Consider the following 27542-nt stretch of genomic DNA (forward strand, 5'->3'; position numbering starts at 1 on the left):
CCAATAGATTTGGATGCAATTGGGGAGACCAGAAAGGCTGCATGATGAGTAGGTCACATTTTCTACTGCATCACACTGTTTATTCATGTTAAGCTTGTGGTCTAGTAAGACCCCTAGATCCTTTTCACATATACTACTGGCAAGCCAGGTGCAGGGTCGCAGTGGGAGGGTGTGTGCAGCTGGGGTGATTGCCCCAGGTGCGTGGGGGGAAGAGCTGCTCACATCACCCTCCCCGAGCCAACCCTGCGTGGCTTTGTGAAGCTGGCCTTGCAAAGCTGCTTGGTGAGATAGATAGATAAGATAGATAGATAAATTTATTGTCATTGTCCGTATATACACAGTATACACAACAACGAAAATCAAACACCCACCCAAAGACCGGGTTCACATACACATTTGCACGTATCTCCAACACTCTCATCCTATTCAGACATAATCTATAAAAACATAACATAATCCAGAATATAACATAACCTATTAAAGGCATAACATAACCTAAAACCTATCTCATTCCTTCCTGCTCCCTGCTTGCTATTTCTTGCAACTGGCCCTGAGATCATTATTTAGTGCAATCAGAGCTCTTGGATAGAAACTATTCAGAAGGCGTGTGGTTCGTGTTTTCATTGTCCTATATCTTCTGCCCGAAGGCAACAGTTCAAAGAAGTTGTGAGCAGGATGGGTGGGATCTCTCAGGATATTGTGTGACTTCTTCAAAGTGCGAGACGTGAAGATCTCATCCAGGGTTGGTAGTTGGAGCCCAATAACATTCTGGGCAATTTTAATTATTCTCTGTAAAGCTTTTTTATCCGTTTCAGAGCTGCTCCCATACCACGATAATATACTATAGGTTAAGACACTCTCGATGGTACTGTGATAATAGGACAGAAGTAGGTGCTGAGATAGATTCAGTCCCCTGAGCATTCTCAGGAAATACAACCTCCCCTGCACCTTCCTCACAACCAGGATGGCATGATAAGGACCCCCAAGGGCACATGGCGGTGTAGCTCCAGCAGCTGGTGTCACTTTTGTTTCAAGGTCTGGCCTGGCACAGCAGGCTCCATTCACCCTCCGTGCCCCACCATGGAAACACTCCTTGCAAAGTGCCCTCCGACCCCACCCTTTGAGCAAAGCCTGGGATTGAAGGACTCATGGCTGTTGCATCCTTCTCATTCTGCCCTCCCAGAGCGCTCCAGGGGTGTCGGGCGTGGGCACCTGTGCCTGCCCCAGGCACCGTTGGAACATGCTCTGCCGCTGACCAGGTGTCCTCCATCTTATACATTATCTGTGCAGCTGATTTTTCCTGCCGAAGTGCAGAACCTTACATTTGTCCCTATTGAAATTCATTTTGCTAGTTTCTGCCCAGTTCTCCCAATTGGTTTAAGGTCATTTTGAATCCTGATTCTGTTTTCTGCGGCATTAGCTGCTCCTCCCTGTCATCTGCAAATTTTATGAGCATCCCCTCAATTCTTTCATCCAAATCGTTTATAAAGATGATGAAAAACAATGGGCCCTGTGCGACCCCACTTGTCACTTTTCCCCAGGATGACAAGGAACCATAAGTGAGCACTCTTTGGGTTCTGTCAGTCAGCCAGCTACAGATCCACCTAACAGTTACCTCATCCAATGCTTGCTGAGGTCACTTGGATGATGACGTTGTGCATTCTAGCACTCCGGTGTCCAGCCCTTTAGAGTACTGGAAGAGTTCCCTAGTAATTCCTTACTTGGACTCTTCATTGGAGCAACATATCTCAGAAGAGCATTTGCCTGCTTTTTCACTTTTTCACTTATACCCTATTATCATGTTGGAGACGACCATTCAATACTTCAAGATGAAAGTCAAGCAGTTCTCAAGTTTTTATAAGTTGCAAGACTTTGACTCCAAAGCTGAACTATGGCACAGCATGTGGAAGGAGAAGAAACTCAGCAAAGAGCAGTTAAAAGAGCTGAACATAGCAGACCTAGTAAAAGAGGCAGAAATCTTTTAACCTACCACAAGAAAGGCTCTGCTCATCTCTCTTGCTCAGCCACGCATCACTTGTACCGTAGAACGGTCATTCTAAGTACCTTGAGGCATGGGCATATCCAAGTTGGGGGAGGGGGAATATGCCCATGCCTCAAGTAAATAAATAAATCAAGTAAATAAACATACTTAACTAACTGACCAATCGTGTTGGGGAGGGGGTTCTGCCCATCCCCAACAGTGATCCTGCTACCCCCAACATGAATCCTGGCTATGCCCATGCCTTGCAGAGAGTAAATACCTGATTAAGGTTGAGATGACAGGGGAGCGTCTCAATAGGCTATGCTTATTGTGTGTGCACAGAAAAACAGAATTGGAAAAAGGAGGAATTTGAGAAGGAAGTGCTGAAAAGGTTTTCAGCAAATCCAAGGAAACTTGTTTTAGTTTAGATTCTTTTAAAATAATATGAAAAAGGTGTGTTCTTTGTAGTTTTGTAAAATATATTCGTTAACTGCATGAAAGTGTTAATTTTTTAAATCTAATATCCTAGTTTTCAAATTACTGAAGATTTTGACAGATTTTTCTGAGCACTTGGGGTCAAAAGAAAGTAATTTAAAACATCTATTGTTGAGACATGTCATTCTGAATCTGCTAGACAGAGGCAGACAGAGGATGGTGACAGGTGGGTGTCCTGCTTACTGCAATCAAGATACACTATATCCACAGTATCTCGGATCCACCAAGCTTGTAACTCCACAATCTCCTCTCCCCCTTCTTTCTTTCTTTCTTTCTCCAAAGTGGTTTGTGCGTTTGTGTGCTCCTTTTTTTTGCTAGAGGGTGTTATTGTGAATGAATGACATAACCACTTCTAACCAAATAGGCGTGGGGCTATGCTTAATATTCATAAGTCTTTAGGCCAGTGGCAGGGCGAGGAGGTTGTTTTAAACGGCAGAGCCCTACAGCCAATCAGGCCGCTCTCGTAGGCAGCCAACGCGAGGCTGAGCCGCAGCTACTAGCGCTGAGTCCTCTGCGTGCGCCTTGCTCACTTTCCTTGCTTATCGCCTAGGTTAAAGCGAAAAATACAGGTAGGTTTCTGGAGCACTTTGCAACTGTTTTTGGGGCGGCTGCTCTGCTCGCCCTTTTAAATGCCCCCCTTTAAAGAAAAACAGTTTTAATTGTTCTTTTTTTTTGGGGGGGGGGAATCCTTTTGCTTAAAGAAGTTTCTCAGTTTTTAATTTTTGTCTGTATATATGTATTCCGATCAACTTTAACTTGGCTTTCCCAAACCTTCCTCTTAAGTAGGCGTGGGAAATCGAGACTTGTCCCGGATCCTGGTGTAAATTGAGCTAGGCTTATTTTTATATTTCTGATTAGGGGTGCGTGGGCGGCGACGCCCAGATAGGCGCTTAAAAACACACACATACAGCCATTATCATTTAGGGGTGTCTCTTATTCTGCAGGGAAAATTAGTAAGTCCACACACATGGGTTTTCTGCTGCTACAGTAGAATATGGCTGGTACATTAACTTTCCCGCATGGGCGGGGGACCTCCCGCTTAACTGTCATGTCAGCCCCGTCTCCGCTTCTCCACGTGTGTTGCCTCTCACCTTGTCTCGCCTTCTTGGGGACAGCGGACTGTTCTGGTGCCTGGTGTTTATTCTGCGTTAGTAATGGCTGCCGCTTTAGAATCTGAAAAGGATAATCTCTGCGCATCCAGGACATCACTTCTCCCTCGCCTCCCTCTTTCTTCCCCACCATGTCTTCTCCTCGCCTTCTGATCCGCCCCAAGCCTTTCGTTTCCTCAATATTTTTATTTACCCTCTACATAAATGTGTCCCTCGTCCCCTTGTGACCGCCGCTAAGCCCTGAACCGCCCCCCCCTCGCCCTTTGCCATATGCTTGAGCTGAGGTCTTGTGTGCGTTAATATGGCTGGCGTTTTAGTGGTACGACTAAAGGAAGAAAAACGTAAAGGCAACAGAGAGGCGGGAAACAGGAGCGACGCGGGGGGAAATGGGGGGGGGTGCAGAGACCCCCACCCCTCCTTTCTATCAGTTCACGCCCGTGGTGGGGTGGTTGGATGGGGTGGTCGGCTTTCTTGCAGTTTTCCTCCTTCGGCGCGGCTGAGTGTTAGCCGGGGTTTGTAATGGCTTCATGACAGGCAGTCTTTGTTACAGACTATTGAGCTGAACAGGGAAATGGGGATGGGAGGCTGCTTTAAAGCTCCCCCCCCCCCCATTTCCCGGACCCCGCCTCATAGGAAAGAGGACAGCTTTTTCTACGGGGCTGGTTGGTTTTCGGGAGCCCGGGTTCTTCGGCTTCCTTTCCTGCAGTTTTCATCCGAGCAGACGGGTGCCGGTGGCTTTGTTAGGGATACCAGTCTCGGTGCCTTGTAGAGAAGCCATTTTAGCGTATGGAGCTGGCTGGCTATGGGCGAGGGGGGAACCCTTCTCTCCATATCCCTGCCTTAGCAAAGCATCAAAACTATATAGCAAGGGCAAGAACCCCACAGCTTGCCCCAGCTCCAGCCAACTTTGACCCTTATGGCCAAAGGCGAGCCGAAGGGCTTATTTGCGGGGCACTTTCTTTCATGAGTAAGCATTACACAAAATGGAAGATGAATTATTGGTGTCTTTAGTGACCCGTCAGTTCCCCCCCACCCCGCCTTTTCACTCAGCTTCTCGGAGTCACTCCAGCAAATATATAGCGACCCCGGGCATATCCCAGCTGTATTTGTGAAGGCAATAAAAGGGCTTTTAAAAAACAAATTGCTCCAATGTAGTAAGGTGAAAAAGAAGGAAGATCCCTGCCACACACACCCCGTCACGCCTATTGAATCCTATTGAAATAGGATTATTGATTAGAAGAAAGGGAAATGTGAGGATTAGGTGTGATTTTTGAGAAAAGTGGGTGTTGATCTTTTTTTCCTGGAGAGGAAGAAATCAATAACAAAATTAATTTAAACTTTTAATGATATTTATTACCAATGTTCATTTAAATACATTTTAAAAACATCATGAGCAAATTTCCCACCCCTGCTTTTAACCTCATAAATACTTGCTTTTTCAGGAGATGAGGTGGGGAAGATGCTTTCATATCTGAAAAGTTAGCAGCTGTTCTGGGCATTAAAATTAATAAATAGTGACCACTCTGACATCAAAACTATAGATCCCTTGGTGGAGTAACAGTCTTATAAGTCATGCTTTTATTCAATAAACTCTTTGGTTTAAATACGTTTAATTTCAGAGACCTGGTTTTATAATGCTGAAGTAAAAGGTGTCCATATGAGATGCATGACAGATACTCTGACATGAAATGCATTTTTTAAGTCTTGAGGAGAGTTATCCTATTGAAGGTTAGCCAAAGACTACAAGTCACAACTATGTGTATTAGTTAACCCTTTAATACTCTAGTACAGTTTTCAACCAATGTGCCGTGGCACTCTGGGGTGCCTTGAATGATAGTTTCCTTACCTCTGATGCCATCTTGTGTCTCTGCCTCCCAAAGGCTTGCACGACTGTTTGTTGCAGCAGCCTACAAGGCGAATGGTGCCTCTGGTTGCCAGGAGCTGAGGTGGCCTCAGAGTAAGGAAGTAAGTGGGTGAGGGAGCCCAGCCAGCCAGTCCACCAGCCCTTGCTGCTGGAAATGGACGGACAAGTGGGAGACCGGGCAGGCAGGTACCACACTGGCCTTTCTTTTGCTTGCTGTGTGCAATGCCTGCCTAGGAGCTGAGTGTCTGGTGTGGAAAGGGAGCCTTTTCACCATGCAGGCTTGGCGGTGCCCGCTGTTGCCACTGCTGCCTCCCAAGGTAAGGCACTGGCCTCATGTTCACCCTTGGCCAGTCTCCCGGGCCATCAAGGCTGGGAGCATCCTCTTCCCAGGCCCCTGTGGGGCATCATGAAGAGGCACCTCTCTTTGGGTTGGGGGGGAGGTGCTCAGAGACCGGGGAGATGGCAGCTGCTGCCCGGAGGACTTTCAAAGAGGGGAAAGGAGAGGAGGCAGAGGGAACACTCCACAAGGGAGGGTGATTGAAAAGGGGTGAGGGGCTGCCAGCTGTGCAGGAAAGGGGTAACATAACTGGGATTCTGAGGCCCAGAGTATGTTTCACCACAGGGGAGCAGCAGAAAGAATGTAGTTGGTCAAGGGAGCCTTGAACTCAAAAAGGTTGAAAACCTCCCTCTAGTATTATGGGCTGGTTCAAACATGTGCTTGACATTGGAACATAGAAAACTGCTTTTTACTGAGTCAAACCCATTGGTCCATCTAGCTCAGTATAGTCTACACTGACTGGCACAGGCTCTTCAGGGTTTCAGAGAGGAAGTCTCTCCCCAGCCATACCTGGAGATGCCACTGGGGACTGACTCTGGGACCTTCTGCATGTACAACAGATGCTCTAGCATTGAGCTACAGCCCTTGACCATCAAATGTAAGCAAATAAGCTCAGTCAAGTGAAAAACTATGCAATAATGCTGTGGACAGTGGTGGAGGAAGGGGGCGGGGGCGATCCACCCCGGGTGCCGTCTCTGAGCGGGGGTGACAAAAAGGCACCCCACAGGGGGCTCGCACCCCTTCGGGCACGGTGGTGCTAGCCACCGCCATCGTGCCACCGCCGCCACGTGCGAAGTATCCTCCACCCTCCACCGCCGTTCGTATAGCACTCGAGCAGCGCTGTTGGCAAACCGCCCAGTGGCGCATGTGTGTGTGCCATACGTACCTTGCATGCACAGCAGCGCTCGAGTGCTGTATGGATGGCAGCGGTATCTGCGCCGCTTACATACCACGCATATACGCGGCATATGGGCGGCGGCGGGATACCGCCAAACAATCCCTCTGCCGTCGCTGCAGCCGTGAGCAGAGGATCCCGCCGGGGTACGTATGGCGCATGCACGTTACGTAGCGGCACACACATGCGCGCTACGTAGCGGCGCATGCTCATACGCAGGTTTGTCACCCTGGGTGCCGATTCTCCTTCCTTTGCCACTGGCTGTGGCAGTAGAGAACTTGCACAATGTCCATGTCAGCTCAAGAAAAAAACCCAACTTCCCAGTGGACAGAAATTATCTGGTTTTGGCTGATAAGATCTTAAGATGTATGCGAAAGTCAGTCTTACACTATGTCATTTTTAACCAACCGAAGGGTAGCCTGACTATAAGTTTGGTTGCCTAGTGTACACAGCATAAATTGCTTGTTGGAATGGTAAGTGGTGATCTTTTAAAATACCTTTCCAGAGAGTAAAAATGGCTAAAGGTGACCCGAAAAAGCCAAAGGGGAAGATGTCTGCTTATGCCTTCTTTGTTCAGACCTGCCGTGAAGAACACAAGAAGAAGAATCCAGAAGTTCCTGTCAACTTTGCAGAATTCTCAAAGAAGTGCTCAGAGAGGTGGAAGGTATTGTCTCCCAGACCCAATTCCTCACACTTGCTATAAAGACAATGGTCTAGTGAGAGAAAGCTATGTGTTCACTGCATGAACACACTTTCAACTTTAAAACAAAATCAACTGTCCTTAATTCTGTTAATTACTGTCCCCCTCTGCCATTTAAGCTTATTGCCATTATCTCAAATTACTGAATAGAGATTTGCAGCCCAAGTCAAGGAGTTACAGAGCAATGAAGGAGTCTAAAACCCAGCTTGTGTCCCTTTTAGCATCTGAGAATTCACTGGGCATTGCCAGCACACTTTAAAGCATTTGTTGGAATCATAGGGACTACAAACTCTTGCTTTTTTTTTTTTTTTTTTTTAAAGGAAAGTTCTTAGGAAGATGAATTCTGCATCATCTACTTCAGGGAAGCCATGACCCTCTATGGACCTTGGCCATGCTGATTGGAGCCGATGGGAGTTTGAGTCCAACAACATCTGAAGGGACACAGGTTCCCCACACCTAAAGTAGAGGATGCAGGATCTCTGAGTAGCCAACATGACAGCTGAAGATGATGGGAATTGGAGTCCTAAACATTTGGTGGGCATCATGTTGCCTACCCATGCTGCTTTGTCTAGAACAGCCGTATTTGCACAGGCAGGGTTCAAACAGAATAGGCGCTTTTTGAGACTCAATAGTCCCACCTTGTGACCAAGTTTAGATTTCCTGTCACAACCATTTTGACTAAAGTCTCCAGTGAGGGCAATGTCCCTAAGAGGGAGCACAAAAGCTGAAAACCTGTGATCAGGTTGTTGAGCTTAAGACACTCTGCAGGAAGAATAAATCTTACTCCATTGTGGTACCATTTGCATAAGCTGAAAAGCAAGTGGTCTGTCATAGCAAAAACACAGCCCCTCCTCCGCCCTGGTTCCTCAGGCTGAAGCAGCTGGTTTTTCAGCCCACCCCCACACCTCCAATCCAGAGCTGCTTGTGTTTAAACCAGCAGTCTTTTGCTCCTCTTTTAAAGGGGCACCGTTTTCGGAGAAGGGGTGGATTGGTTTCTCTCTGCTTCTTCCTTCTTCTCCAGGCAGTTGACTCCCCCACCCCACTTTGCCACCCCCCCTTTTGTCAGAAGAGAAGGGGTGTGTATGGGTGTGTGTTTTTTAAAGCAAAATGAGCTTTGCTTTGGGAGTTGGAGGGAGAGAGAGAGGCTGGCAAGTTCCTTTCATGTTTAAGTAAGGCTGGAAGGCTGCTTTGGAGAGATTTGAGACATCATCTGTTCCCCCAACCCCATTATTTAGGAGGAACTGCTCATAGAACTATATTTCTACTCCCCCTTCCTCCTCTTCTCACAGTCCCTCTCCAAATAATCTAGTAGTTGCACATTTGTTTCATTTTCTCTCTCAAATTTCTTTCAAGTTCAGTAATAATAGTAGTAATAATTTATATGCTGCTTAATTGTCAAAGTTCACCTCTATGTAGCTTAGAAGTATAAAACCAATTACGAAATAATATATATGCATGTAATAAATGTGCACAATAAAATAATTTCATTGAAACATTAAAATAAGCATCCACGTATAAAAAATAGAGTAAAGCAAGTACATTCAAACAATGCAACAGTTAAGAGTTAAAACAACAATTAAAAATTAAATATAGTAACAGTAATAAGTTTTTGCATTGTGTTCAAGTGTTCAGATACTACAAGTATGTATTCTTTTAATTCTTACAACATCTCTGTCAAGTATGCCTTGCCTTCCCTGCCCACCCCTTCCTTGGAGGTTTTTAAGCAGAGGTTGGATGACCATCTGGCATGGATGCTTTAGCTGATATTCCTGCATTGCAGGGGGTGGACTAGATGACCCTTGGGTCCCTTCGAGCTCGTAAGTTTCTATGAGATTATGAGATTGCTGTTAGATCACTGGCTGCTGCCTTCCATGTGCTGCTTTGCCTCTCCTCCCCACCCAAAGCATGTTAGTTCAAATCTAGTGCAGTACTTTACATAACACATCACATATACACACAGAGACTGGTATTTGAACATATTAATTATTCAAATGACTTATGGTTTTTGCTGCTATTGCAGGAGTTGACCTATGTTTGTGGTTTCCAATAAAGCATTGCTATTAAAGTGTGATATTACAATGTATCACTGATATGAATTGTGAATCAGTTCATGTGTTTGAAAAAATTAATGGAAGGTGCTGCTGTATTGGGGGGGGGATGGCAACTAGCCATTCTGTTTTTGCGCCTGTAACCCATGTTCCAGGGGCCATTTGGCTCCTAGCTTTTCTATCTCAGTTTCTAACACTGTGTGCAGGTATAGCTATAGTTGATCTGTCAAGAATATGCTCTTAAAATTTGCTTTTATCTTTATCTGGGAAGCTTGGGAGTAACATACAGAAGACGGAAGATACAAGCCACTGTATCTGGTCTTAATTTTGAGTCTGTTTCCCTTGGAACTAAAGCATGCAAGGGTGAACCAATGGCCTTACAGACTTGGGCTTTGGCAGGGAGCGCTTGGTTCTATTTCAGATGGTTGAGAGCAACTCAGCTGTATTTTTGGAACATAGGTCTGGTGTTGCCTACTTGGGCAGGCAGCATCTCCACAAGGTCTCTGGTAGAAGTCTGTCTCCTCAAAAAGAATTTTATTTGGGACCTTTTGCCTGCAAAGCATTTTTTCTACCTCTTAAGCTATGGTCCTTTCCTCCTGCCTTAGTTTGTGGCTTGTGTACTCTTTTTGGGAAGGTGCATGAGTAACTGTTTGCCTTTCAGACCATGTCAAACAAAGAGAAGGGTAAATTTGATGAAATGGCTAAAGCTGATAAAGTACGGTATGAGAGAGAAATGAAGGATTATGGACCAGCAAAGGGTGGTAAGAAGAAGAAGGATCCCAATGCCCCCAAACGGCCACCGTAAGTAACTTCCCTACATAATTGTGTACATAAACTTATTCGCATATTTGTTAGGTGGAACATTGCAAGCCTGCATTTAAACAAAGTAAGTAAGAAAGAAGTAGATCTGACAGTGAGAAGTTGCCTTAAACCAAATCAGACCATTGCCCCATCTAGGTTAGTATTGTATTCTGACTGGCAGTGGCTCTCCAGGTTTCAGGCAGGTGTCTTTCCCAGACCTACTTAGAGATGCTAAGAATTGAACCCGGGACCTTCTGCATGCTAAACAACTGAAGAAAGCACTTTTAAACAAACCTCTTCAGAGTCTCAGTCTGCTGCATTGGGTGAGAGTTAACCTATTAACAAACTGTTGGAAAGACTTGATTGTTTTCAAGATAGCAGTACAACTGTTAATAAAAAAAAGTTAATGCTTTTGAAGGCTACTAATACCTGATCACCTAAATCTTGGCACTGAGTAGTTGATTGAGAGTGGCACCATTTGCCACTTCTGTGAGTATCCTGGAGGTGGGAGAAAGAAGCTTGAAATTTGTCTTCACTTAATGACCCTGATCTCCTAATTCTGTTATTTATTTAATAGCACTCTGGCGTGTTTGGTGTTTCACATAACATTAATGCTTACAACTGTCCTGGAAGATGAGCCAGAAGTTGAACTGAAAGTATCTTCATAAGACAGCTTGGAGGTGGGGGTGCTGATGCTGAGGGCTAGTGGCTTGCCAAGGTCCCCCAATGAGTTTTGAGTTGAATTTAAATTGGGGAATTACTAGCTCATGCCTAGGTTATATTTTCTAACTGGTTTCACATCAGTCAAACTGTTGTGGTTTTCTGCCACTCTATCCCCCACCGAGAGTCCTTGGATCTGTAACACTGGAAAAATTGGAATCCCTAGTGCTACCTTCACACTGAGCTCATTTGAATGCAATGTTAAAATGGTTTAGCTGGCAGCCTTCCCCAACTTGGTGCCAACCAAAGGTTGCTGGGCTGTAACTCCTATCAGCCCCACCCCGTGTGACTGGTAGTCAGGAATGATGGGAGTTGTAGTCCAGCAACATTTGGAGTGCACCAGGCTGGAGAAAGCTGTTTTAGTACTATTTGTACAAGCCTCATTCTCATTAACTCCCCACTTCTCTGCTGGTATGGCATGCAAGGAGGAGATAGTTGAAATCTTGAAAGCTTTTGCTTCTAACAGCAGTGTCTTGTTATGTCTGAGCCCAGATAAACTGTGGTTTGGAGCTTCCAATGGTCTGGCGGCCACGCCAGGAGAGCATTCAAGTCCAAGACTTGTGCATGTAACACTAAACTGTAGTGTGGCATCTGAACCAAATAACTATTGTTTATTGGGGAGAGGAAGCTACTGTTTAAAAACTAGTTTGCTTGTAGTATAGGTAATAAACCCCTGGCCACCATGCCAGCTCTCAACTGCAGTTTGTCTTCTCCCTCCCATCCTTCACAAGGTCTGGATTCTTCCTGTTCTGTTCAGAATTCCGTCCCAATATCAAATCCACTAATCCTGGCATCTCCATTGGAGACGTGGCAAAGAAATTGGGTGAAATGTGGAACAACCTCAGTGATGGGGAGAAACAGCCTTACAACAACAAGGCTGCGAAACTGAAGGAGAAGTATGAGAAGGTAAGGCTCAGGTGGCTTCTGTCCATATGCTGCAAATTCTTGCTTACATTTGCTCCAAAAATGAAACATCAGTCTCATGACAGACACTTTAAAGCAGACTTTTTAAAACTTGGTGCACTTTCCAGATCTTTTGTTGGACTACCAGTTCCCATCAGCACTAGCTAGCACAGCTGGCTGATGGGAGTTGGGAGTTCTGACAGCATTTGGAGGGTGCACCAGGTTGGTGAAGCCTGCTTTAAATGTAAACTGTGCTAACACATGTGGTGTTCCCAAATCAGTGGAGTACTTCCCAGCTAAGAGGGCATTCCAAGCCTACTGATAGTTCCTTCACTGGAAACAAATTCCAGTAACATCGGTGAGTGCACGTTTATCAGGAAACTGTGCTTAACAATTTACTTAAAGGGATTTCAGCTGACTCCAAGGCCTTTTAACTATTAACACTGACAAGATATGCCATGTTTATCTTGCTGTCTTTATGTCACTGGAGGAAACCTTGGCATACCTTCCTTTTGCTAGATCGGAAGTGTATTATCCCACCTCATCCCAGAGTTTCAGAGCAGATAAGAAACAAAATACTGTAACACTCTCGGTACTGAAATATGTAAAGCTTTCCTGCCATTTCCAGACTTGTCCCTGTCTCAGAAGCCAGCCCAAGCAGGAATATTGTATTAATTTATGTGTTTTTATGTTGTAAAGATGCAACTTCTTTTTCTTTCTCTATCCTCTGGCATCAGCCATTGCAAATTAGCAGTGATGGGCTCTGCTAAAAGGCATAAAAAGCTCATAATTTGAACTAAGAATGTAAGAAAAGCCCTGTTGGATCAGGCCAAATGTGCATCTAGTCCAGCATCCTGTGGTCCAACCAGATACAAATAAGAAGCCCACAAGCAGAACCTGAGCGCAACAGAACTCTCTCCACCTATGATTCCCAATAGCTGGTCTCCACTGCCTCCTGCAGTGGAAGTAGAACATAGCCACCATAGCTTGTAGACATACATAGGATTAGACAAAATCATGAAGGATAAGACTCTTAAATCCATCCATCTTGGCTGGTATCACTGCCTCTTGTGGAGTAAATTCCCTAGTTTAACTATGCAGTGTGAAGAAGTGCTTCCTTTTGTCTGTCCTGAAATACAAAGAAATTCTAGAGAGGTAGCTGGGCTGTATCCTATGGCATAATATTTTAATTTTAAAAAAATTATACTCCAGTAACAAAGGAGTTGCTCATAGCAGCTTACAAATATAAAAGCAAGCATACAGATTGCAGTGCTTCCACCTTTAAAATGCAAATTATCAAAACTAAAAATAGCAGTAAAAGATACAAGTACTAGCATTTGATGTAAATCAATACATTTAAGCATCAGCACATAATCAAAAGTTTGTTTTTAAAAGGAATGTTTTCAATTGCTGGACAAACACAAATAAATGAGAAAGATAACCTTGCCTCTTGTGGCAGGGAATTCCACATATGGGATGCCTTACTTCAGAAGCCAATGGTGCATGCAAGAGATATGTAAAACCCAAACTTGGAGGATGGGCAGATTCACGTGAGAGAGCCCTATGGTTAATAACACCATCTTGAATTGCACTTGGAAAGCCAATTCAGTGGGAGACTACTGAGCAGGGTACAAATAATTTGAAACCAGTTCTGCTGGTATAGATTGGGGGGATGGGGTGGAACTGATAATACAGAGTTCTGATCTCACAAACTAATCTCATTTCCCAAAAAACTATAAAGGGCTTTTTAGGGACAAACCTTTAAAAGTAGCATACGTCAATGTATAGGAGGAATGATATAAGATTATTTAGGCACATCAGTTAGGTGTAAAAATTACTACAGGAGAGGTGTTTGAAATCACACAAGTGTATAAACAAGCATAGGTTAATTGGAAGGGGCCATCTCTTGTGTGTACCTTGCCTGTCAAAGCAAGACCGCCAAAGCAGATCTCAGTGTATAGGCAAGGCCATATGGGTAAAGCGACGGTCTTAAAGTAACCCAGTTAGCACCATCATGTTGAAGTGGGTTGGGAAACATACCAGGAACTAAGCTCCACAGGAAATTGTTTCTGTGGTGCTTAAGCTAAACTCAAGTTTGAAAGTTGGCGGTGCCTTCTGTAAGCAAAGGGGCAAAGGGTGAAGATGTTATGGGGTTGAGAGTTCCAGGACCCCTTTGCTCTTTTTCCTAGCTATTAGGGCTGGAGAGCATGCAACTTTCCTTAGCTTGTGTAAGCCTGTATGGTAGGAATGAGAAACCTGTGGCCACCCAGATTATTATTATTATCATTTATCATTTATTAATTTTTTATACCACCCTATACCTGCAGGTCTCAGGGTGGTTCACAGGATAAGATCGCAATATAAAAACACACACACACATACACACAATTTGTGTGTATATGTACACACACACACACACACACACACACACACACACAAACAACAACCCAATAACACCACCCCCAAACACATTTTAAAAGGGCATTGGGTGTGAATCAGCCAAAGACCTAGTTAAAGAGGAACATTTTTGCCTGCCGTATAATGAAGGCACCAAGCAAAACTCCCTGAGGAGAGCATTCCAGAGACGGGGAGCCACAGCAGAGAAGGCCCCGCTCTCGTGTTGCCACCCTCTGGACCTCTCGAGGAGGATGCACACTAAGGAGGGCATCAGAAGATGACTTCAGGGTCTGGGTAGGTTCATATGGAAAGAGGCGGTCCTTAAGGTACTGGGGTCCTGAGCTGTTTAAGGCTTCATAGGTCAAAACCAGCACTTTGAATTGGGCCCAGAGACTAATTGGTAGCCAGTGCAATCGGGTCAGGATTGGTGTAATATGCTCAAACCGTTTTGCCCCGGTGAGCAACCTGGCCACTGAATTCTGCACTAGCTGGAGTTTCCGAACAGTCTTCAGAGGCAGCCCTACATATAACGCATTGCAGTAATTAACCTCAAGGTTAACAGCATAGACAACAGTACTTGGGCTATCCCTGTCCTGATAGGGTCATAGCTGGGCCACCAGCTGAAGCTGATGGAAGGCAGTCCATGCCACTGAGACCACCTGAGCCTCAAGTGACAGCGAAGCATCCAGGAGTACCCCCAAGCTACAAACCTGCTCCTTCAGAGGAAGTGAAACCTCATCAAGAGCCAATCTGGTCTAGGGAACCACCCACCAACAGTGCCTCAGTCTTACCTGGATTGAGTTTCAGTTTGTTGGTTCTCATCCAGTCCATTATCAAGGCAAGACCACAGTCCAGCACTTCCACTGCCTCACCTGCAGATGTAAAGGAGAAGTAGGGCAGAGTATCATCAGCATACAGCTGACAATGTACTCCAAACCTCTGAATAACCCCACCCAGCGGTTTCATGTAGATGTTGAACAGCATAGGGGATTGGATCGAGCCCTGCAGAACCCCACATTGAAGGCTCCACAGGACTGAAAAGCACTCCCCAAGCAACACCCCCTGGGAATGACTATCTGAGCAGGACTGGAACCACTGCATAGCAGTACCACCCACCCCTAACTCAGACAGCCTCTCCAGAAGGATACCATGGTTGATAATATTGAAAGCCATCAATAGGTCAAGGAGAATTAACAGGGGCACCTTTCCCCGTCTCTCTCATGACACAGCTCATCATAAAGGGCGATCCAAGCAGTTTCTGGGCCTAAACCCTGGTTGAAATGGATCTACAAAACCAGTGTCTTCCAACAGTGCCTGGATCTGGTACACAACCACCCGCTCCAGAACCTTGCTCAGGAAAAGGACATTAGCAACTGGCTGGTAGTTAGATTTTCTAAGTCCATGGAAGGTTTCTTAAGGAGTGGTTTTACCACTGCCTCCTTCAAACAGGCAGGGACCACCCCATCTCGCAAAGAGGCATTGATTACCTCCCTGGCCCAGCCAGCTGTTCCCTCCCTGCTGGTTTATATCAGCAAGAGGGGCAAGGGTTTGGAGCACAAGTGGTTGCCCTGACCTATCAAAGCACCTTGTCCACATCCTCGAGGCTTACCAATACCATGGCTCCGAAGCATCCTCTCCGATTGCATGGAGCCCGGACAGCCCCATGGTTTTCCCTGGAGCTGATGGTGATGAAACAATCGCCGAGATGGCTAGAACGCCGGTGGCGGAAAACTCACTCTGAATTGGATCGAACACAGGTTAGAGTTCAACGTCAAGCCTACCAAGTGGCAATGGCGACAGCGAAGTGGACCTTCTTTGCCGCCTCTATTGCATCTGCAGAAAACAGCAGGAGGAGACTCTTTCAGGTGGTTCGCAATCTATCAGAACCACCTTCATCATCGGGGCCGGGTAGGGACCCCAAGATCTCATGCAATGCTTTTGCAAAGTTTTTTGCAGATAAAGTTGCTCAGATTCGGAAGGAGGTAGACTCCACTGTGGGAGCAGGGCCAAGGCGGGAGAGTGCTAGAGTCCTGTCTAGTCATATTGTTGTTGTTGTTTAGTCGTGTCCGACTCTTCGTGACCCCATGGACCAGAGCACGCCAGGCACTCCTGTCTTCCGCTGACTCCCGCAGTTTGGTCAGGCTCATGTTTGTAGCTTTGAGAACACCGTCTAACCATCTCATCCTCTGTCGTCCCCTTCTTCTTGTGCCCTCAATCTTTCCCAACATCAGGGTCGTTTCAAGGGAGTCTTCTCTTCTCATGAGGTGGCCAAAGTATTGGAGCCTCAGCTTCACGATCTGTCCTTCCAGTGAGCACTCAGGGCTGATTTCCTTAAGAACTGATACGTTTGATCTTCTTGCAGTCCATGGGACTCTCAAGAGTCTCCTCCAGCACCATAATGCAAAAGCATCAATTCTTCGGCGATCAGCCTTCTTTATGGTCCAGCTCTCGCTTCCATACATCACTACTGGGAAAACCATGGCTTTTACAATACGGACCTTTGTTGGCAAGGTGATATCTCTGCTTTTTAAGATGCTGTCTAGGTTTGCCATCGCCTTTCTCCCAAGGAGCAGGCGTCTTTTAATTTCGTGGCTGCTGTCACCATCTACAGTGATCATGGAGCCCAAGAAAGTAAAATCTCTCACTGCCTCCATTTCTTCCCCTTCTATTTGCCAGGAGGTGATGGGCCCAGTGGCCATGATCTTCGTTTTTTTGATGTTGAGCTTCAGACCATATTTTGCGCTCTCCTCTTTCACCCTCCTTAAAAGGTTCTTTAATTCCTCCTCACTTTCTGCCATCAAGGTTGTGTCATCTGCATATCTGAGGTTGTTGATATTTCTTCCGGCGATCTTAATTCCAGCTTGGGATTCATCCAGCCCAGCCTTTCACATGATGAATTCTGCATATAAGTTAAATAAGCAGGGAGACAATATACAGCCTTGCCGTACTCCTTTCCCAATTTTGAACCAATCAGTTGTTCCATATCCAGTTCTAACTGTAGCTTCTTGTCCCACATAGAGATTTCTCAGGAGACAGATGAGGTGATCAGGCACTCCCATTTCTTTAAGAACTTGCCATAGTTTGCTGTGGTCGACACAGTCAAAGGCTTTTGCATAGTCAATGAAGCAGAAGTAGATGTCTTTCTGGAACTCTCTAGCTTTCTCCATAATCCAGCGCATGTTTGCAATTTGGTCTCTGGTTCCTCTGCCCCTTTGAAATCCAGCTTGCACTTCTGGGAGTTCTCGGTCCACATACTGCTTAAGCCTGCCTTGTAGAATTTTAAGCATAACCTTGCTAGCGTGTGAAATGAGTGCAATTGTGCGGTAGTTGGAGCATTCTTTGGCACTGCCCTTCTTTGGGATTGGGATGTAGACTGATCTTCTCCAATCCTCTGGCCACTCCTGAGTTTTCCAAATTTGCTGGCATATTGAGTGTAGCACCTTAACAGCCTCATCTTTTAAAATTTTAAATAGTTCAGCTGGAATATCATCACTTCCACTGGCCACTTAGCAGTGCTTTCTAAAGCCCATTTGACTTCACTCTCCAGGATGTCTGGCTCAAGGTCGGCAACCACACTACCTGGGGTATACGAGACATCCATTTCTTTCTGGTATTATATGGGATCAATTTCAATCTGTTACCCCCGAGGATGTGGACAGGCTGCTTGGACGAATGAAACCAACCACCTGTCTCCTTGATCCTTGTCCATCCTGGCTGATAAAAGTAAGCTGGGAAGGGCTGGGCGATGGGCTCTGTGGGGTGGTGAATGCTTCCTTCTGTGAGGGAGTCTTCCCAGGCCGACTGAAAGAGGCGGTCATTAAACCGCTTCTTAAAAAAACATCTTTAGACCTCACCACGGGACTGAACCTGTCTTGGTCGCACTGGTCGATGATCTCCGGCGGGCTAGGGACAAAGGTGAGATCTGTTTCCTATTTCTGCTGGATCTCTCAGCGGCTTTTGATACCATCGACCATAACATCCTTCTGGACCGTCTTGAGGGGCTGGGAGCTGGGGGCACTGTTATACAGTGGTTCCGCTCCTTTCTCCTGGGCTGTGTCCAGAAAGTGGTGTGGGGGATGAGTGTTCAGACCCCTGGGCTCTCACTTGTGGGGTGCCTCAGGGTTCCGCCCTCTCCCCCATGCTTTTTCACATCTACATGCAGCCGCTGGGAGAGATCATCAGCTCTACCTCTCTTTTAAATCAGAACCAGTGAAGGCGATGAAGGTCCTGTGTGAGTGTCTGGAGGTGCTTGGAGGATGGATGGCAGCTAACAGATTGAGGATGAATCCTGACAAGACAGAAGTACTGTTCTTGGGGGATGGGGGGGTGGGCTGGTGTGGAGGACGCACTGATCCTGAATGGAGTAACTGTGCCCCTGAAGGACCAGGTGCGCAGCCTGGGAGTCATTTTGGACTCACAGCTGTCCATGGAGGCGCAGGTTAATTCTGTGTCCAGGGCAGCTGTTTACCAGCTCCATCTGGTACGCAGGTTGAGACCCTACCTGCCCGCAGACTGTCTTGCTAGAGTGGTGCATGCTTTAGTTATCTCCCGCTTGGACTACTGCAATGTGTTCTACGTGGGACTACCTTTGAAGGTGACTCGGAAACTGTAGTTAATCCAGAATGCAGCAGCTAGACTGGTGACTGGGAGTGGCCGCCGAGGCCATATAACACCGGTCCTGAAAGATCTTCATTGGCTCCCAGTGCGTTTCCGAACACAATTCAAAGTGTTGGCGCTGACCTTTAAAGCCCTAAATGGCCTCGGTCCTGTATACCTGAAGGAGTGTCTCCACCCCCATCATCCAGCCAGGACACTGAGGTCCAGCACCGAGGGCCTTCTGGCAGTTCCCTCACTGCGAGAACTGAGGTTACAGGGAACCAGGCAGAGGGCCTTCTTGGTAGTGGTTCCTGCCCTTATTACGTCAAGGTAATAAACAACTATTTTACTTTTAAAAGACAACTGTTTAGGGAGGTTTTTAATGTCTGATGCTGTATTGTTTTTAATATTCAGTTGGAAGCTGCCCAGAGTAGCTGGGGAAACCCAGCCACATGGGCGGGGTATAAATAATAATAATAATAATTATTATTATTATTATTATTATTATTATTATTATTATTATTTAGAAATTCAACCAAAACAACAGGACTAGACTGTGCTCTGGACACCCCATGAGATTCCTCTGCTATAACAACAGAGTCAAGATCTTTGTGGATGCAAATGATTTTATCCTCCAAATGCTTTGCAAACAAGTCACAGCAAGCTACCATTGGTTCCACCACCTCCTTTGGGCCAGCCTGTAAAAGGCCCCATATGACCTGGAATAGCTCTGCTGGACGCCATAATGAGGATGCAATGGAGGCAGCAAAGTATGCCTTCCTTGCTGCCTTCCCTGCCACTAGGTAGGCTTGATAATGAGCCCTTACCAGTGTTTGGTTGCATTCATTCAGATCTTTCCTCCACTTGCATTCAAGCCGTCTCCCAGCTTGTTTCCTCGCTCTAAGCTATGGGGGCTTACAGGGGGCCAAAGGGGCTCCACAAAGTGGGAGAGGATACTCAGGGGTGATCGTGTCAATGACCTGAGCTATTTGGAATCCCACTGGATCTATCAGCCTCCAAGGGCGGACCTTCCTAATAGGTCCCCCACCTCTGTGGAGGGGAAATGGTGATGACCGCCTAAATCTCAACAGAAGATCTGACCATGAAAGGGGACAGATGTCAATGTCCCCCACTTTCAAATCACCCTCTTCCCGCCCAGTTGAGAAAGCAAGGCCCAGAGTGTGGCCTGCCACATGCATTGGGTCGGTGACATGTTGGGAGAGCCCCATAGTTGTCATGGCAGCCAAGAAGTCCTGAGCCGCCCTAAAGCCAATTGCTTTGGCATGGGTGTTGAAGTCCCCCAACACCAGCAGTCTGGGAATCCTCAACACCACCTCTGAGACCAGCTCTGTCAGCTCAGGCAGGAGGACTGCTGGGCAACAAGGTGGGCAATAAACCAGCAGAATCCCTAATCTGTCCTGATTGCCCAATGCCAGGAACACACTCTAGATCACACACACACCCACCCACACACACACACCCCGACTCAACAGAGAGCCTGGAGAGAGAGAGAATGAATCTCTATAGACCACAGCAACTCCCCCTCCCCGACTCTCGAGTCTGGCCTGATGCTGCACTGAGTACCCAGGTGGGCACAGCTGGATGAGACCAACTCCACCCTGTTCACCCACCCAGGTTTCAGTGATACATGCCAGATCAGCCGCCTCATCCATAATCAAATCATGGATGAGGGAGATTTTATTCTGGGCTGACCTGGCATTCAACAGCAGCATTCTCAGACCTGAGGGCTGACTGATACGGCAACCACAATTCCCCAGGTTGGAGGAGGGGCTGGCACATGGCACAGTCACTAGCTGCCTGTGCCGTGTGCTCCTAACCTGGTCTACCCCTTCTCCCACACCATACCTCCCCCTACCCAGAACCACTGTAACTGGGCCTCCCCCTGCTCTCCCACGCTCCGCTCCTCTCCTCTCCTCTCAGGCACATGTTTTGAAAATATAAGAAAAACAAAAACGGGGGGGGGGGGGGGAATCCAAATGGGAAACAAAAATCACGAACTGCCCCTTACACGACATGCCCCTCTTCCCACACCATACCTCCCCCTACCCCTGAACCACTGTAATTGCCACCCTCCCCTGCTCCTCTCCTCCCAGGCACATCCCACAAAGAGCCCTTACAAAACTAGTTAAAAATCATTACAATTATTAAAACAATTACAAGCAGTTTACCAGTGTAAACAGTGTTCTCTGCTGGGCAACCCCAGTGCTTTGTAGTCTGTCAGGGTCCCACCCTAGGCCTGGTGGAAAGAGGCAGGTCCCATGGAACTTGCAGCAGATGTTGTTGGATCCCAACTCCCATCAGCCCTAACTAGCACAGTCCATTTTCAGGGCTGCTGGGGAGTTCTTAGTTCAACCATATCCAAGAGGGGCTACTCCTACTTTGGGGGGAACAGAGTTTTGGCTACTTTGGCACTGAATTTTTACTTTTAAAAAGCACAGAATGAGTATGATATCACTTGCTTAATGCATAGAGCCGCTTGAGTGAATGGGAGGGGGTTTCTCATGCTGTGCAGGTGGGTCTTCCCTCCTGTGTTGCATTATGTACAGCTCCATGGGAAGTGGAATTTTGCGGGGTGCAAGAGACTGGAGGCCCATTGTTCAAGTAACATCACACCTACAGTTCTATGTATCTAAGTCATTGTTTTGCAAGTGTTAATAGTTGCAGTTTGCTAACAACCACCACCAGTTTCCAACTGAGGAAGTGGCAATGTAATAAAATAACCCTCCTTACTGGCTTAAAAAATAAATAAATCAGTCTAATCCTGCGTATCTCCCCACCTCCCCCAAGGTGTTGAATAGTGATAAGTGAAATAGTGCCTTTAGCTTATTTCATGTGAAATAGGCTATTTTGAAAGCCCCCCCCCCCAACAAGGCAAATAGGTTGATAACACAAAGGCCAGTGAAACTCATCCTCTTGCTCTTGCAGGATGTCGCAGACTACAAGTCTAAAGGCAAGTTTGATGGTGCAAAGAGTGCAGTGGCCAAAGCGGCTGTTGCAGCTCGGAAAAAGGTAGAGGAGGAGGAGGATGACGAAGACGAGGAGGAGGAAGACGAGGAGGAGGAGGAGGAATGAGAAACTATAATACTTGTCTCCATGTGAATACCATAGAGTAGGGGAAACACCATTTGGAAAAGAGAAAATAAACAGGCACTTCTTATTTAAGAGGGTGTCTTATTTGCCCTTTTTATTAGGTTTAATAACATAATTTAGATTTTGACCACACCAGCGGTGGGAGCTTAAATTAAATAAAGTTGCGGTAGGAAAATCCAGGAAAGAAAAACTAAATATAACCAAACCATGGTTTATATTAAGTGTCCATAGGCACTCTGAAATTGTAACAAAGTTGTACATATTTCCAAGCATTTTTAAAACAAAAAGGTGGAAGCAAGACACTCTTGTGTTCTCCTCAACTCTGTGCACTTTTCCTGTTGGTGTAACAAAGCATTTATAAATGTTTCTCAAGCATCTTATTTTTTAATTTGTAAGGTGGTGTTTAACTATATGGTTATTGGTTAGAAAATCCTGGGTTATAAAACTATACATATCTATAGTTTGTAAAAACTAGACAGATTCTTGTGGTTCATGCTTTCAGTGGTGATGCCTCAGAGGGGGATGGGCAGTAACTCCCTGAAGGTTGTAACACTCTTCCACAGAGGGACAGAGGGGTCGTATCTCAAAGCGCACTCTGCAAAATTAGATCTATTTACAGTACAGTGGGCATCCATTTAGCCTAAAGTTTTATTTCTGTATATAGTGAAACTAGCATTCTGCTGCCATTCTTAGTTGCAGAAGGGGAGGGGGAATTTCAGCTGGCATGAGAAATTGTATGGATACTTTTCTTTCCTTTTTTAATTAAGTGGGGTAATTTTTAAATGGAAACTGAAGATCTCTTCGTTTTCAGCTTAAAATGTGAAGAGAAGGCACAGAAAATTGAAGTTCAAAAACACCCTGTATTTAAAAAGATAAACAAAAAATTTCAAAAAATGTTATGTTGGGGTTTTTTGTATGTTTAGAATGCTGAAATGTTTTTGAAGCAAAAATAAATAGTATTACATTTTTAAAACTTCTTGACAATATTCTAAATCTTTCTGCTTTTAACAAGGTTCCCTGCAGCAGCAAAAAAAAAAAAAAATACAAAACAGAAAGTTCTTTCAGCGTCAACCCAGCCAGTGAACCATTTTAAAACTTTAGTAAAGCTTTACTTTTCCACTTCCCCAAGAAAGGAGCATGATGGTCTAGGAAAGGACTACTTGAGTTAAAGATGTTGTGCAAGATTGAGTCTTACTCCTTTGAAACTGGGACACTTGTGACCTTAAATGTGTGTATACCACTGTTTGGAAAGATAGGTAACTAAGAAGGAGCAGGTTTCTTTTTAGCTGTGTTGGGTACCTTTATAGCCCAAATTCTATGCTTTGTAAATATTAAAATGTGCCTCTTTTTTGTCCTGTGTTGAAACTGCTTCAGACTTGTGTACTCCCACTCCTTGACCACCAGCAGTTCAGTTACTGGTAGGAAGAATATTACAGTTACAATCAAAATTATTCAACCCCCATTGCAAATCAGGTTTATTATCAAAAATTATAGACTTTCAGCTGTTTGCAATTGTTTTGCATCGTTTTGCAGTGCAAACCTCATGTTTTACAGCACCCCCCAAAAGCACAGCAAGTAATACAGCAAATTGGGGTTCCAGGATAATGATAATCATCCACCCAACCTGAAAAGAAAGTTGTTCTAAGTAAAGCGAAGCTACCAGAAACTTGGCAAAAAGCATTCATAACTCTAATACCTAAACAAGGTCTAGACCCAAAGTCGGTACAAAATTATAGACTAATATCGCTCCTGAACAATGGTTACAAATTATTTGCAGACATTCTAGCAACCAGATTAAAAAGGGTATTAAAGGACATAATAAATGGAAGACCTAGTGGGGTTTTTTACCAGGCAGACAAATGAAGAACAATATAAGAATGAGAATTGATATTCTGGAATATTTGGAAATGAGAAGTGATAAGCAAGCAATATTAATGTTTGTTGATGCGGAGAAAGCTTTCAATAATATATCTTGGGATTTCCTTAAAAATGATGGGGAAAATGGATCTAGGTGAAACCTTCAATAGAGGAATAAATGTGATATATCAGAATCAAAGAGCCAAACTAATTATAAACAACGGACTAATAGAAAATTTTAGGATAACAAAGGGTACAAGGCAGGGATGTCCATTGTCCACACTACAGTTCATCCTGATATTAGAAGTTTTAGTGAGCAAAATAAGAAAGGACAGTGAGATCAAAGGAATCGTAGTGGGAAACAAATCATTTAAATTGAAGGCATTTGCAGACGACAGTAATTACAACAGAAAATCCAATGGAAAGCCTACCCATAGTGTTAAGAAGAATTGCAGAATTTTGTCAGGTGGCAGGATTTAAACTTAACAAAACTAAAACTAAGATGTTAGTGAAGAACATGTCAGAACAAGTTAAAGAGGAGCTGCAAAAAACCTCAATTACCAAAAAAGTAAAATACCTCAGAATTTGGCTCACAATGAAAAATATAAACCTGTTTAAAGAGTTTGACCAAACTGCGGGAGGCAGTGGAAGACAGAACCTGGCATGCTCTGGTCCATGGGGTCACGAAGAGTCGGACATGACTAAACAACAACAACTTTAAAATGTGGTTAGAGATTTAAAAAGATCTAGAGATATAGAATAGGTTGAACCTCTCACTATGGGGGAGGATATCCGTAATAAAAATGATGGTACTACCCAAGATGTTACATCTTTTCCAATCAATTCCAGTGGTAGGAGGAGCAGGGAAATTTAAGGATTGGCAAAAGGACTTATTGAGATTTATCTGGCAAGGAAAAAAAACTTAGAATAAAACATAAATTGCTGATTGACATTAGAGGGGGGGTTGCATTACCGAATTTAAAATTGTACTATGAAGTGGCTTGTCTCTGCTGGTTGAAAGACTGGATGAATTTACAGAATACTGATTTATTAACTCTTGAGGGATTTGATAACCTATATGGGTGGCATGCTTATTTGTGTTGCAGGAAAGTGAAGGTCCACAAGGGGTTTTTAAATCATGTGATAAGAAAAGCATTGTATGGCGTATGGGATAAATATAGGAATTTATTAGAACAGAAAGCCCCCTGGTGGTTATCCCCACTTGAAGCCTTCTCAGTAAAGAAAAAATAAATAAATAAGAATTGGGCAACATATAATGAACTGTTAGAGGAGGACAAAATCAATTAAAACTGAGAAAGTTTGAGGATATAAGACATCTCAGACTGGTTACAATACCACCAATTGAACGACATCTTTAAGGTAGATAAAAAATTGGTTTTGCTACGGAAATATCGGAATTAGAGAGAGGTCTATTAAAAAATAGAGACAAATTGCATTCCAAAATGTACAGACTATTACTAAACTGGGAAATAAAAGAAGAAGAGGTAAAATCGGTTATGGTTAAGTGGGCGATGGACTTTGGATATAACATACAGATGGTGGAATGGGAAAATTTATGGAGAAGGGAGCTGAAATTTATGGCTTGTTTTACTATAAAAAATAAATCTTTATGAAGATGCTATACAGGTGGTACATCACCCCCAGCAAACTAGCTAAAATATAGAAAACCAACTCAAATTTATGCTGGAGGTGTAGAGAGTTAGAGGGAACAATGTACCACATGCGCTGGGCTTGCAAAAAAATAAATAAAGAGCTTTTGGCAACTTATATAATGAATTTTAAAAAACTGTTCAAAATAACGTTTATCAAAAAACCTGAAGCCTTCCTCTTAGGCATTATGGCATCAGACATCTCAAGAGAGAAAAGGAGGATCTTTTTGTATGCAACAACGTCAGTAAGGATGCTGATTGCCAAGGGTTGGAAAGGAGATAAAATTCCTTCAAAAGAGGAGTCTGATCTCCGGGCAGACCCGAGCCCCACAGAGGTTAGAGGGGAGCTCCGCAAAGGTGTGTGGAGTGTCAAGTGGTCCAGCGGAGTGCCAATCTCCCGCCCCCCTGAAAAAACCGCTGCCGAAGGGCAAGCGGGGGGGGGGGGGAGCGGTTGAGAGCGCTCTCAGCTGTACCGTGACTCTCGAGCTGCCTGCTGTCAGCAGGAGATTCACAACTAAAAATATTCAAGCTGAAATAAAAGGGTAAGAAGAATTCTGCATCTTCTACAGTTTTGCTTGAAGAAAGAAATATAATCAGATTGGATTTAATTAGACTGAATTTGGCGATACACAAGGGTCCACCCTTCACTTTCTGGGTAAATTACATTGCATGGAGAAAAGTTGCAAGTAGGATAACTTATTTTACTAAAAACATATGGACAAGTGCCTGTTGATGAACCACCAAAACCCATCCTTCACTGATTGTCAGTATCAGGAGATTTTAAAAGTGGCTACGATGCTGTATTGAGAGACAGAAAAGGGAAGGTAGTGCCAGACTTCTGGGAGCATCAGGGAGCCCTAACACCACTTTCTCAAACCTTTCACTTATGGTTGTGGAAAGGAAAGTTCTTAGCAACTGAAATCTATTCATAATTGCATATTATCACTATTGGATTATAAAATTGGGAATTTATTTTTGTACTGTGTTGAGGAACTTGGCAGAAGAGACTTTGATTAAATATATGAAGAGCTCTGCTGAGGATTATAAGATATCCTGCTGGGAGGAATAAAAGAAGGAAGAAGCTTGAAGTTGGCTCCACAAACACAACTGAGACTTTAAGGAACAGTTTGTAAGTGACTTTGTACCCCACTCTGAGACATTTTGGAAAAGTGGACAAGTGGTTTTAATATGCTTCCTCTGGAAAAGTACTGGATCTCCCTGGTGTTTACTGGGAAACTCTACTGAATAGCCTTGGACTTAATCAGGTCTGATAGAGGAATCTGGCTGCTCTGAAAACATTGGAAGGATGGGCAGGGCAGCCAGAGATGAACTCAGATGCTGAAATTATGGCATTCTTGTACCAATGGAGAAGAGAATTTATGGAAACTATGGCTAAGATATCTGAGACCATCAGTACCAGATTGGATCAATATAACAACACAGCGGAAGAACCAGAAATGATAATAGACACAGGGAAGACTCTTGGGCAAAGACAGGAGGGAAAGTTTGTAAAGGTGGAAAGGCTAATTGTTATGAAGAAAAACCGAAAGGAAAGAGCAGGGGGATTTGAAGGGCAGCATACACAGAAAACATTTGAGGAAGTATTGGTAAAATCACCAATGTTAAGACAAGAGGAGCTGAAATTGGAAATTGTCCTAACTGGTAGCAGCTTCTTTGCCAGGGAGCCTCCTGCCTTCCCTGACATGAGCCAAAATGAAAATTCTGAGCAGGAGGGAGAGACAGCTGCAGAGAGAGAAAATGAAAGCGAGGGGGAGGAAGGGGGGGGGGAGAGAAACTGTCAGTGAAAACAAGCAAGCAGAAGAAGGGCAGGAGTTAAGTTCTAGCAATGATACTGTTTATGAGTCCCCTCGTGCAGGTTGTTTAGGGAGAATAAGGGAAAAACATGACGCATGTCGCAAAGCAGGAAAAGGGTGGCGCTCTTTATGCTGGGGTCGTAAAAAGAGGCTAATCGTGCCAACATCTAGCTCCAGTGAGGATTGATTACGAGTGTGGTGGAGTTCTTGTGTAAATAATAATAAAACTAAGACTATAAAACTG

The 27542-nt window shown here is 44.7% G+C and overlaps 1 protein-coding gene and 1 pseudogene across 3 annotated transcripts; one reads left to right on the top strand and one right to left on the bottom strand.

Annotated features, from left to right (window-relative positions):
• The first annotated feature begins 2889 nt into the window (after positions 1–2889).
• LOC144326392 (high mobility group protein B3) lies at positions 2890–27542 on the top strand. 3 transcript variants are annotated; one of them, XM_077922960.1, is made up of 5 exons: positions 2890–3045; positions 7187–7345; positions 10091–10230; positions 11682–11856; positions 26475–27542. In XM_077922960.1, exons 2-5 carry the CDS (start codon positions 7196–7198, stop codon positions 26499–26501), a joined length of 492 nt encoding a protein of 163 aa, XP_077779086.1. In that variant the 5' UTR covers positions 2890–3045; positions 7187–7195; the 3' UTR covers positions 26502–27542. The 3 variants fall into 3 exon arrangements, with proteins under 3 accessions (XP_077779086.1, XP_077779085.1, XP_077779084.1); XM_077922959.1 differs by lacking the exon at positions 26475–27542 and adding an exon at positions 22970–23307; XM_077922958.1 differs by lacking the exon at positions 26475–27542 and adding an exon at positions 21793–22930.
• LOC144326404 (uncharacterized) lies at positions 19752–20882 on the bottom strand (annotated as a pseudogene).

Source organism: Podarcis muralis, chromosome W, assembly GCF_964188315.1.
Source record: "Podarcis muralis chromosome W, rPodMur119.hap1.1, whole genome shotgun sequence".
In the NCBI taxonomy this organism is placed as follows: Eukaryota; Metazoa; Chordata; class Lepidosauria; order Squamata; family Lacertidae; genus Podarcis; species Podarcis muralis.